Raw genomic sequence first — 13,144 nt, 5'->3', positions numbered from 1 at the left:
CGTCAATATGGCCATGTGAGGGCTTATTTTTTGCGGGACGAGATGTACTTTTGAAAGATACCATTGATTTTACCATGCCATGTAACAGAAAACGGGAAAAAAATTCCAAGTGTGATGAAATTGCAAAAAAAGTGCAATCTCACACTTGTTTTTTGTTTGGCTTTTTTGCTAGGTTCACTAAATGCTAAAACTAACTTGCCATTATGATTCTCCAGGTCATTACAAGTTCATAGACACCAAACATGTCTAGGTTATTTTTTATCTAAGTGGTGAAAAAAAATTCCAAATTTTGCTAAAAAAAAAAAAAAAAAATGCGCGATTTTCCGATACCCGTAGCGTCTCCAACTTTCGTGATCTGGGGTCAGGTGAGGGCTTATTTTTTGCGTGCCGAGCTGGCGTTTTTAATGATACCATTTTGGTGTAGATACGTTCTTTTGATCGCCCGTTATTGCATTTTAATGCAATGTTGCGGCGACCAAAAAAACGTAATTTTGGCGTTTTGATTTTTTTTCTCGCTACGTCATTTAGCGGTCAGGTTAATCCTTTGTTTTTATTGATAGACCGGGCGATTCTGAACGCGGCGATACCAAATATGTGTATGTTTGATTTTTTTTTAATTGTTTTATTTTGATTGGGGCGAAAGGGGGGTGATTTGAACTTTTATATATTTTTTATTTTTTTTATATTTTTAATCACTTTTTTTTTTAAATTTTGGCATGCTTCAATAGCCTCCATAGGAGGCTAGAAGCATGCATAACTCGATCGGCTCTGCTACATAGAGGTGAAGTACAGATCACCTCTATGTAGCAGAAATGCAGGGTTGCTTTGAACGCCGACCACAGGGTGGCGCTCAAAGCAATCGGCCATCAACAACCATAGAGGTCTCAAGGAGACCTCTGGTTGTTATGGCGATGCACTGCTGACCCCCGATCATGTGACGGGGGTCCGCAGTGCGAGCACTCCCGGCCGCGTGGCCGGGAGCGCTAGTTAAATGCCGCTGTCAGCGCTTGACGGCGGCATTTAACTAGTTAATGGGCGCGGGCGGATCGCGATTCCGCTCGCGCTCATTGCGCGCACATGTCAGCTGTACAAAACAGCTGACATGTCGCGGCTTTGAGGTGGGCTCACCGCCGGAGCCCACCTCAAAGCAGGGGATCTGCCAGCTGACGTACTATTCCGTCAGCTGGCAGAAAGGGGTTAAAAGGTATCAACCACTGAGGACTCTCAATTCTAAATATTTTTCTAGTCCATTTTTTAAATTGATGTGTTGGAAGCTGAAGAAATGGACCAGTACAACAATAGTTATTTTTATGAAGGACTAAATTTGTGACCGATGGACGACTGGGTCAGAGTATCTCCAAATTGGCAGATTTTGGCAATGTGTTCCCGATGTGTAGTGATTAATAACTACCACTTATGGTCCAAGAACGGACAAGCAACATGTTCTTAAGTGCCTAAGGCTTTAAAGGGGTTATCCCATGAACACAGCATGTTTTAATTAATCCTGGAGTAATAATTTCTACAATTTGATGTGTTTAAAATAAAAATGTTTCTGTGCTGAGATTTTCCAATTGCGTCCTTGCTATGTACTGTGTAATGGCTGACTCTGACCATGCAGAGCCGCTCCAGCTCATGGTCTGATCATACCACGGTGTGGACGGTGCGAAGTAAAGGTACCGTCACACTAAACGATATCGCTAGCGATCCGTGACGTTGCAGCGTCCTGGCTAGTGATATCGTTCAGTTTGACACACAGCAGCGATCAGGATCCTGCTGTGATGTCGTTGGTCGTGGCAGAAAGTCCAGAACTTTATTTCGTCGCTGGACTCCCTGCAGACATCGCTGAATCGGCGTGTGTGACACCGATTCAGCGATGTCTTCGCTGTTAACCAGGGTAAACATCGGGTTACTAAGCGCGGCCCTGCGCTTAGTTACCCGATGTTTACCCTGGTTACCGGCATCGTTGGTCGCTGGAGAGCGGTCTGTGTGACAGCTCTCCAGCGACCAAACAGCGACGCTGCAGCGATCCGGATCGTTGTCGGTATCGCTGCAGCGTCGCTTAGTGTGACGGTACCTTAAGAGTATACAGACAGGATAGCATGGATCATAGCCAATTCTTTTTGGGAGTTAAAGGGCCACTATCACCCCTTCCAGCCATTATAAAATAAAAGAGCCACCTTGTGCAGCAGTAATGCTGCATTCTAACAAGGTGGCTCTTTTAGTTTTTGGTGCATTTAATCCCAAAATAAAGCATTTTATAACTTCTCCAAAATACCTGTCTTTAGACAGGGAGGCAGGTGCTCACCCCCCTGCTTGAAACGCCACACTGCCGTCACTCAAATCTTCAGGGGCGCCGCCAGCTCCGTGCTGTTTTCCCATGAAATCCGGCGCCTGTGCTGTGTAGTACTGTCTGGTGCAGGCGCAGAGCACTGGCCATCTTGACGTCACAGCCAGGCTTGCAGACTGCACCTGTGCGGCCAGTGTGTCCACCCACCTTGGGAATCCCGGCCCCGCACTGTTATGCATTATGCACAGTGTGGGGCTGGGATTCCCAAGGTGGGCGGCCGCACAGGCGCAGTCTGCAAGCCTGGCTGTGACGTCAGACGGCCAGAGCTCACTGCGCCTGCACCAAACAATACTACACAGCACAGGCGCCGGATTTCATGGAAAAACAGCGCGGAGGGGGCGGCACCACTGAAGATTTGACTGATGGCAGTGTGGCGTTTCAAGCAGGGAGCTGAGGACCTGCGTCCCTGGATAAAGACAGGTATTTTGGAGAAGTTATAAAACGCTTTATTTTGGAATTAAATGCACCAAAAACTAAAAGAGCCACCTTGTTAGAATGCAGCATTACTGCTGCACAAGGTGGCTCTTTTAGTTTATAACTGCTGGAGGGGGTGACAGTGGCCCTTTAAAATGTTTTTAAACAGCCATGAGTGACAGATATGTTTTACCTCACAGAATAATGTGCTGTCCTGTGTGTATACTTTTTTGCTTTCTCCCTGCCCAGGAGCTGTGGAATGATCAGACCATGACCCTGCACTGTCAGACACGGCCATTACACAGTACACAGCAGCGGCACATTTATAAGATTATCTCAGCACAGGGACATTTTATTTAATCACATCCAATTGTGGAAATGTAGTATTCCACGATCTGTTGATTAAAATGTACTTTGTTCTTGGGGGAAAAAAAAACCAAAACTTTAATCCTTCCCGCTGAGAAGCGTCTGGCTGCGCTGGCTGTCGGTTTGTGCCCATACCCCAAGACCGCCTGAATTCTGTCCACTAACACTGTGTCTAAGATGACCCTGTACCCGCACTGTTTTTGCTATAGACAGATTCTTTAGGAGAACACAGGTAGTGTTTTTCCTAAATTGTCTTCCTAGACACTTTTTGTATCATTTTTCCATAGTCTTTACTCTTGACTTTAAAAAAAAAAAACATTTTCATATATGATTCTCTTTTCTTCTAAGCAGAAGCCCCCTGAAGATAGATCAGGAAGTTGCAGAAGACGGGACACATGCACGGCCATTGCTGTCCATCTGTTGTTTATTTTCTGCGTTTTTCTAGCACTCTTTCAGGTGGGATCGGATCCACCTGTCAGACATAGTGGGCACATTGTTATTTTCTGATTGGGTTCTTGGGTTTTGCTCCCTGCGACCTCCTAACCTGCCATCTCTGACAGTGACGCCGCGTTGGTCTGGCCGCTTTCAGCTTTTTCTGTTGCAGCCACTTCCTCCACAGACGTGTCTCTCCACAATAGGCACCGATACTTAACGCTTGGTATGTCCAGTAACTTGTCAGCAGAGGGGGTTTCCCTCCATGTGTAATGTGTAACTCGTACAATGTGGCCGTATCCCTTCAGGAAGGGCACAATGGTCTAATCCTTGTGTAAAGAAGCCTGCACACTGCTGTGTAATCCCCAGCCAGGGTTCTCTCCAGATCAGGTCACATTCACAGGGGTGTAAGTGTCTGTGCAGGTTCTCATGGAAATAATCATGTTTACGTATACACGGGGGAAGGTCATGGACCTGTCCAAAACGTGCAGACTGGACTAATCCGATAAGACTACCTTTGTCTGATCATGGGCGCAAAGGGGGGGTACGCCTGATATACAAAACCTTCTGCCGATCGTTGATATAGTTTTTCTAATGTACTAGACTTTACTCGGCCTCCTCAGTATTAGCGCCTGCTCCCCGCTGAGCTCCATGATTGGCTGCAGTGTTGTCGTCGTGTCATGACTGCTGCAGCGGTGGAGACTCAGTGCTGGTCCCGGGAAGGTTAACAAAACCTCGGTTTGTCCTTTTTAATACTGTATCTGCATATGGCAATACGTTTTCTAAAAGAGGACAAACCCTGTAAGTCCTAACTCGCCCATCATTATTTTTGCGTCAGTGTTTGTATGGCAAAACCTGGAGTGGAGCATACAGGGAAGAACGATCATTGAAGATTTACACCAGTTCTGTGGTTTGTTTTGTTCTTTATAATACACATTCCTAGTTTTGACATAGAAATAGTGATGTAAGGCTATGTTCACAAGTTGCGTTTTTGGTGTCTTTTTTTTTTTTTTTCTGCAGGCAAAACCTGCTCTCTTGGCAGTAAGAAACCGCGGTTTTGCCAGATTACTTTTGTCTCTTGTGTATGCTGATAGTTTACTGCCTCCCACAAAAATCTGATTCTACTTAATCAGGTTTTAACACCAAAAAAGCAGAAAAACCAAATACATGTGGTTATTTTTTCATCATTTTTTTTCACCACCCAGTGCTTTCAAAGGGTGAAAGAAGTGACATGCTGCATTTTGCAAAACCATGGTACTGCACAAAACACGGAGGCAAATAACCAAGACCATTAGAATATTTTGGGCATGTGAATTACCCTATAGGCTTTGAAAGGTACGAGTGCTATCTGCGGAGATTACGGATAGACCTCACTTGAAGAAAAACGGACTTGTGAATGAGCCGGTACCTAGATGTTGTTCTTTTTTCCTAAAAAGGTCCTGATAGTATAATGGCCAATTCTATTTTTGGTATCTTCACAGCTGTATTGGAGGCATGACAGGAAGGCTTCTAGTAACATCCGTTTGGCACTGCTGTTAAAAGCCTTAGACAAAGTAAAGTGACCAGGGCCTTACTGTCAAATATCTGGCTGCAACACTGCATGTGTGATTACAATGATGGGAATAGGTCTTTCTATAGTATATAGATCGATCTAGCACAGCAGTCAAGGTCCATGTTTGCCGACGCTTTTTGGTTGATTTGGATGATTGAACAAGCCCTCTTTCCAAAATACATGGCTGTGAAAAAATGCCGGTTATCACCCAACGAACAATCAAAATGCTCATTCATCAGGTGTTGGATCGTTCATGATTACAAAAATGTAATTGTCCTCGGTAGGACATTGCCCACAGTATATAGGAAATGTTCTGCCAATAACATACTATATGGAGACAGTACTATCATATTACGAAAAAGAAGCGCAGAGTGACTTGTTAAAAAGGTGACTGTCACTTGATGGGATGAAATTGGTATGTCTCAATGCACTGTTATTTTAGGGAATGAATTGCATCTATATGTTGGTGTCAGAAAACCTTAAAATGTTCAGTACCTGCTAAGTGGTTACTTGGGAGCCGTGGAGGGGCCGATCCCCTCACACATACACATAAGAGTAGACTATGGGGTCTGATTCCCTCATATATACACATTAAACTATAGGGGGTTTCTCCCCCTCAGACATTCGCATTAGACTTTAGGGGGTTGATTCCACCCCCCTCTCCCTCACACATACGCATTAGACTATGGGGTGCTGATCCCCTATCACACATACGCATTAGACTATGGGGTGCCGATCCCCTATCACACATACACATTAGACTGTGGGGTGCCGCTCCCCTCACACATATGCATTAACACATACGCATTAGACTATGGGGTGCCAATCCCCTCACACATGTAGAAAAGCCGTGGAGACACCAACACGTGATGGTGTCTCAGCAGCTTTTCTACATGCATTTGCATATTTCCCATAAGGGATGGGAGCAGTGTTCTGGATCACTGCGTTGAGAAATACGTGATGGCGTCTCCGCGCTGTTGGATGTTTTGATCTCCCCGAGGTCATTATTATGTTTATAATCCCCTTACACATACGCATTAGACTATGGGGTGCCGATCCCCTCACACATACACAGTCTAATGACTGTAGTCGTCTGAACTCCACACACATACACATTAGACCAGGGTTCCCCAACTTCGGTCCTCAAGAGCCACCAACAGGTCATGTTTTCAGGATTTCCTTAGTATTGCACAGGTGATGGAATTCTTGCCTGTCCAGGTACTGCAATTACCACCTGGGCAATACTAAGGAAATCCTAAAAACATGACCTGTTGGTGATTCTTGAGGACTGGAGTTGGGGAACACTGCATTAGCCTATAGTTGTCCGATAGTCTGATCTACATGGGGGCCCAACTCTTCCCCACCCCCTTTCCCATAGCTGGTGTTAGGGGGATCCAGCTGTTGGAATTTCAGGGGCCGATCCTTTTCTCCGGTGCTGAGACAAGACGTTGTCTGGGGGAATTTTGCAGAGAACACAGGAAATCGCACCTGAGCACCCTCTTTTATGGGGAGATTGGGTGAGCTGGTGGTCGGCTAAATGATCTAATGTGCACGGGGCCTTTAGACTACTGGTCAACCTAATGACTGGTAATGTGAGCCAGACCAAATGATCGCCGGCTCTGAAGATTCTCTGGTTGCATCATTTACTACTTGACGCTTGGTTTAAGGCTATGTGCACACGTTCAGGATTTCTTGCAGAAAATTCCTGAGAATTCCAGACATTTTCTGCAAGAAAACCGCATGCGTTTTTGCCGCGATTTTGCCGCGGTTTTTTCCAGACACTTCCCAATGCATTTTGGAGTGGGAAATCCGCAAAAAAACCGCAAAAAGATAGAGCATGTCCGGATTTTGTGCGGTATGCGGTTTTTTTTGCGGAAAAAAACGCATCATGTGCACAAAACATGCGGAATTCATTCTAAATGATGGGATGCTTATTGTATGCGTTTTTTTTGCGGTTTTATAGCGTTTTTATCGGGAAAAACCGCGAAAAATCCGCGAAAAAAACGCAACGTGTGAACACAGCCTTAAGGCTATGTGCACACGTAGGAAATGTGGTGCAGAATTTTCTGCACTACATCTGCATCTCCTGGCAGATTCCGCAGGTGCGTTTTTTTAATGCATTTTTTGTGCAGATTTTACCACTGTGGATTTCTATAATGGAGGGGTGCAGAAACGCTGCAGAACTGCACAAAAGGAGAGACGTGCACTTCTTTGAAATCTGCAGCGTTTCTGCGCAGATTTTTCTGCACCATGTGCACAGATTTTATTTTTTCACATTGATTTACATTGTACTGTAAATCACAGTGCAGTTCTGCAGCGTTTCTGCTGCAGAAAAATCTGCTGCAGTTCTGCATTAAATCTGCACTAAATCTGCATCGTGTGCACATACCCTAAAGGGTTTTGCCACTTTCAGGAACCCCCAAAAGCTGTAACATAACAGAGCACAGTGATTGGCTACAGCGGTAATGGGAGCTATATGTGCGATGTCACCGCTGCAGTCAAAACGCTGCGACTCGCACAGTGGCCGGGAGCCAGCACTGGACCCAGGCAGGGGAGCATCTGCTCTATTATTTGTTTATTTTCTTGAAGTGAAAAACCTCATTTTATGTCACTTTGACTTGCCAATGATTTGTATTATTGCTGTCATGTCAGTGTGGAAAGTATTGTGACACTGTATATTTTATATATTTTTCCACTTTAGGTTTCTGTCAGCTGCATCAACCATGTCTGATAATGGAGAGCTCGAAGATAAGCCTCCGGCCCCCCCAGTGCGGATGAGCAGCGCCGTCTTCAGCTCTGGGACAAAAGACCCTCTGTCCAGTAACCACAGCCTGAAGCCTTTGCCACTGATCCCTGAAGAGAGGAAATCCTCCAGAAACAAAATCATCTCCATCTTCTCGTACAATGAGAAAGGTGAGCGGACATGTGCACATAAGGGGCTGTAGTAGTTTACATCCCCTAACACAGAGAAGGGGTCGGACCCTCCCTCCATTGTGATCTGGCAGGGGATCACTCCTCTATGGGGGCTGTACTGTATTGCATGGTGGATATGGGGCGTCATGGATCACATGAGCCGGAGCTGCTCTGACAGATCTGGCTGTGTATGGAGGGGTTGCTGTCATGCAGGATCCTTCCGCTTTATGACATCGGTAGTGGAATATTAAAGTGTATAGACATTTGTTGTCTTGACAACCCAATATACGATGCCGATGTAGGGTTTATGTAGATATAGCAGAGACTGTCTCTTTTCTTGATATCTGTAAATGCCAAAAAAAAAGAAACAAAAAAAAACTTACAGTACATAAACCTGATTCTCGTGTTGCTAATGCTTTTCTACTTGCAATCTGACACTTTCCGGGTTCCCTGCTGGTATCCACTTCTTATTTACTCTCAACACACAGGGGTAATGAAGGCTCAGCCAGTCACCGGCCCCTGCAATGTCTCACAGGGGTCACTTGTCTCTATACTAGAGACCGGCAGGGGACCAAGCCGCTTCAGTGCAGGAGTGGCAGGTGATCAGTCAAGCAAGCACTGCTTCCTTCGTTTATTTTATAAGGGTCTGAATAAGGCTAGGTTCACATTGTGTTAGTGGGTATCCGCTAACGGAATCCGTTACATAGCGCCACTAACGCAATGTAACGGATCTGTTAGCGCACCCATTGACAACAATGTATGTAACGAATCCCTAACGCATGCCATTTTTGGCATGCGTTAGCGATGTTCCGTTATTTTGTGATGGACCTCGAACGCTGTCTGCAGCGTTTTTGGGTCCGTTCTCGCTAGCGCAGATCGGGCATCTGCGCTAGCGCGATTGCTAAACGCGATTGCTAAACGCGATCCCTTTTTGGACATTATGTTAACGCAGTCCGTTGGCGTATGTGCTAAACAGACTGCACTAACGCAATGGGAACCTAGCCTAAGTTAAAAATGTAAATAAAGTGGACAACCCCTTTAAAAGAGGTATTGTTCTAACTTATTGTCACCTGCGATCCTCTGCTCGGCTGTCAGTCAGTGCCAGGCTCTGTTACCACTGTCTCTATACACAGACCGGGGCTGCCGGAGGATTAAAGGTCGTTTCCTCCCGCCATCTGGGCTTACGGTGCCAGAATCAAAACGCTATTAACCTGCAAATTAACCCCATATCTGCAGGTTAATAGTATTATTTTACGTGTATTTGCTCCTAGTGGGTAACGTGAGATTGGGGAATGTTAGGTGTGATCACAGTAGCTTATTTCAATGTATGTTTGTATTCTTAATGAGTTTGTAAGACGTTTACCTCTTTATCTAATCACAGTGGGTAAGAAGAAAGAACGTCCCGAGATCTCCCCGCCGTCCGACTTTGAGCACACTATACATGTGGGCTTTGATGCCGTGACTGGAGAGTTTACTGTAAGTTATATGGGTGATCACTGCACATATAGAATGGGCTTACAGAGACACATCAATCATGTCTGCCAGGACCAGATGCCATATTGTCAGCAGGAAGATGTATCTTACCCTCTTCAGTGTTCACTGTAGGCTTTACATCCATGCACAAGAACTTAAAAGGAAAGGATCCCCCCAAAACTGTGCAGTAAAGGAGACTTCCAATGCTATAAAGTGATAAAGTATCATCAGGATATTCCATCACTTCATGACTGGTGGCAATCTCCTCTCATGGACCTGCACCAATTTATGAGGAAAAAAGGAGCACATTGGCGTTCCCAACCACTAGGCTGGGCCGGGACCTCCATTGGGCCACTGCAGTTTTTACATAGTGCTACAGCCCTTTAACTGTCAGGATCATTGAGGGTCCAAGAAATTAGCTTTTCCTGGAACACATCTCGCTGCTTATATAAATTTTTTCCACCATTTTTTTTTTTTTTTTGATTTAATCTCACACATGTAAAAAATAAATAAATAAACAACTCTGGTGGGCATTCACAAAGCCTTATTCTGCCAGAAATACTAACCCCAAATAGTGTTAATGGTGGTGTCCGGCTCTGCCAGAGCCTCTCAGGAATGTGTCCTATACCTGCTACCTAGGACTGGTTGCAATTTTTAATGGCACAATTCATTTTACCATAAAATCTACTTTAAAAAAAATGCAGTGAAAATTGTTTTTTGGACTTTGTTTTTACAGCATTCATTGTGCTATAGAAATTCTGTGGCAGAATGATTCTTCAAGTCGTATGATTATAGTGATGCCAAACCTGTATAGGTAGATGTGACAATTTGATCGCTTCTTATTTCAATTTTTGTAGTGTTGTGTTAACTGCAAAACCACAATTTCTGGCATTTCGATTGTTTCCTGTAGTTACAGGCAGATTCCATCTGTATATTACAGCTGACATCTGCCTCGTACGGTCTTAAGTTGGGAAGGGGTTAAACAAAGCAGATTTCCAGTTCTCTGTATCATGGACGGTTATGTAGCAATGTCATTATCCATGTGGCTTTGTACAGGGAATGCCAGAGCAATGGGCACGGCTGCTGCAGACCTCAAACATCACCAAGCTCGAACAGAAAAAGAACCCGCAGGCCGTGCTGGACGTGCTGAAGTTCTACGACTCCAAGGACACCGCGAAACAGAAATACCTGAGCTTCTCCGCCCCAGGTGAGTGGTCTGCACCACATGTGTAACATGTCGTCCACTCTGCTAAACGGAAAATGAGCAGCTGCCAAATCTACCTTTCCTGTAGTATTCCCCACTCCTTCCACAGCTGACTGCACCTAACAGCATTTTTGTTATTTATTCAGATAAAGATGGCCTCCCTTCTGGCGTGTCACCTGCAGTAAGTATCGGGACATTTTCACCTTTATGCTTACATGACAGGGTTAAAGGGGAGTCCAGCTTCTCTTCCCTCCACATCGGGCGTGGAGTGTGACCGGTGACATCATGTCTGCAGATATGTACTGACTTGTGTGACTATGGATACCTTTTGCATTTAATTTTTTTAATAATTTTCCTTTCACTTCCTAAACGTAAAATAAATCAAGTTTCTATATATTGATTAAAACTTCTTTACCTGTTACGGAGTCTATACATCCTGTGTAAATAGCTGGCTGTGAGGCTGTCTGACATGCATCCCACTCCGTAGCTGGCAGTACTGGCTCTCTGCTCTTTCTCCTCACTTCTCTCAGTGTTAGAGATACTGGTAGAGAGGGAGGAGGTTGTTACATGGCCAGTAGTGTTGAGAGGAGGCATTCTTATCAGTAATCCACCCCATATAATTTACAAATCCTATGCTCCTGCTCTGCCCTTGTATGTTGATCAATAGCCCCCAACACCATATGATGCCCCCACAAGTATTGACAATTTGAAAAAAAAAAATACTATTCTCCTTTCCCTGTTCTCCTCCTGCTCCGATCTTTACAGTTTATGGAGGCACAGCTGCCGTGCCGCCGTCGCCCCTGCTGCCGTGCCGCCGTCGCCCCTGCTGCCGTCGCCCCTGCTGCCGTGCCGCCGTCGCCCCTGCTGCCGTCGCCCCTGCTGCCGTGCCGCCGTCGCCCCTGCTGCCGTGCCGCCGTCGCCCCTGCTGCCGTGCCGCCGTCGCCCCTGCTGCCGTGCCGCCGTCGCCCCTGCTGCCGTGCCGCCGTCGCCCCTGCTGCCGTGCCGCCGTCGCCCCTGCTGCCGTGCCGCCGTCGCCCCTGCTGCCGTGCCGCCGTCGCCCCTGCTGCCGTGCCGCCGTCGCCCCTGCTGCCGTGCCGCCGTCGCCCCTGCTGCCGTGCCGCCGTCGCCCCTGCTGCCGTCGCCCCTGCTGCCGTGCCGCCGTCGCCCCTGCTGCCGTGCCGCCGTCGCCCCTGCTGCCGTCGCCCCTGCTGCCGTGCCGCCGTCGCCCCTGCTGCCGTGCCGCCGCCGCAGTCTCCAGACACACAACCTTCACAATTGAATAGGGAGCGAACTGTCCCATCATTGTACATTTGCGCATAGCAAATGTGGTGCCAATATTCAAAAAGGGCTCTAAAAGTGAACCTGGAAATTATAGGCCAGTAAGTCTAACCTCTATTGTTGGTAAAATATTTGAAGGGTTTCTGAGGGATGTTATTCTGGATTATCTCAATGAGAATAACTGTTTAACTCCATATCAGCATGGGTTTATGAGAAATCGCTCCTGTCAAACCAATCTAATCAGTTTTTATGAAGAGGTAAGCTATAGACTGGACCACGGTGAGTCATTGGACGTGGTATATCTCGATTTTTCCAAAGCGTTTGATACCGTGCCGCACAAGAGGTTGGTACACAAAATGAGAATGCTTGGTCTGGGGGAAAATGTGTGTAAATGGGTTAGTAACTGGCTTAGTGATAGAAAGCAGAGGGTGGTTATAAATGGTATAGTCTCTAACTGGGTCGCTGTGACCAGTGGGGTACCGCAGGGGTCAGTATTGGGACCTGTTCTCTTCAACATATTCATTAATGATCTGGTAGAAGGTTTACACAGTAAAATATCGATATTTGCAGATGATACAAAACTATGTAAAGCAGTTAATACAAGAGAAGATAGTATTCTGCTACAGATGGATCTGGATAAGTTGGAAACTTGGGCTGAAAGGTGGCAGATGAGGTTTAACAATGATAAATGTAAGGTTATACACATGGGAAGAGGGAATCAATATCACCATTACACACTGAACGGGAAACCACTGGGTAAATCTGACAGGGAGAAGGACTTGGGGATCCTAGTTAATGATAAACTTACCTGGAGCAGCCAGTGCCAGGCAGCAGCTGCCAAGGCAAACAGGATCATGGGGTGCATTAAAAGAGGTCTGGATACACATGATGAGAGCATTATACTGCCTCTGTACAAATCCCTAGTTAGACCGCACATGGAGTACTGTGTCCAGTTTTGGGCACCGGTGCTCAGGAAGGATATAATGGAACTAGAGAGAGTACAAAGGAGGGCAACAAAATTAATAAAGGGGATGGGAGAACTACAATACCCAGATAGATTAGCGAAATTAGGATTATTTAGTCTAGAAAAAAGACGACTGAGGAGCGATCTAATAACCATGTATAAGTATATAAGGGGACAATACAAATATCTCGCTGAGGATCT

The 13,144-nt window shown here is 45.9% G+C and overlaps 1 protein-coding gene across 3 annotated transcripts in view; it reads left to right on the top strand.

Annotated features, from left to right (window-relative positions):
* Positions 1 to 13,144, top strand: part of PAK2 (p21 (RAC1) activated kinase 2) — a 62,359-nt gene that overhangs the window by 28,939 nt on the left and 20,276 nt on the right. For all 3 annotated transcript variants that reach the window (XM_069727895.1, XM_069727897.1, XM_069727896.1), the window contains exons 2-5: positions 7,813 to 8,024; positions 9,406 to 9,500; positions 10,554 to 10,704; positions 10,848 to 10,882. In XM_069727895.1, coding sequence (XP_069583996.1) covers positions 7,835 to 8,024; positions 9,406 to 9,500; positions 10,554 to 10,704; positions 10,848 to 10,882 — 471 coding nt within the window. In that variant the 5' untranslated portion in view covers positions 7,813 to 7,834. The remainder of the gene's footprint in view (positions 1 to 7,812; positions 8,025 to 9,405; positions 9,501 to 10,553; positions 10,705 to 10,847; positions 10,883 to 13,144) is intronic.

Source organism: Ranitomeya imitator, chromosome 5 (genome assembly GCF_032444005.1).
Source record: "Ranitomeya imitator isolate aRanImi1 chromosome 5, aRanImi1.pri, whole genome shotgun sequence".
Classification (NCBI taxonomy): domain Eukaryota; kingdom Metazoa; phylum Chordata; class Amphibia; order Anura; family Dendrobatidae; genus Ranitomeya; species Ranitomeya imitator.
Note: the sequence above shows the minus strand (reverse complement) of the source record. Positions and strands in the feature narration are given on the sequence as shown.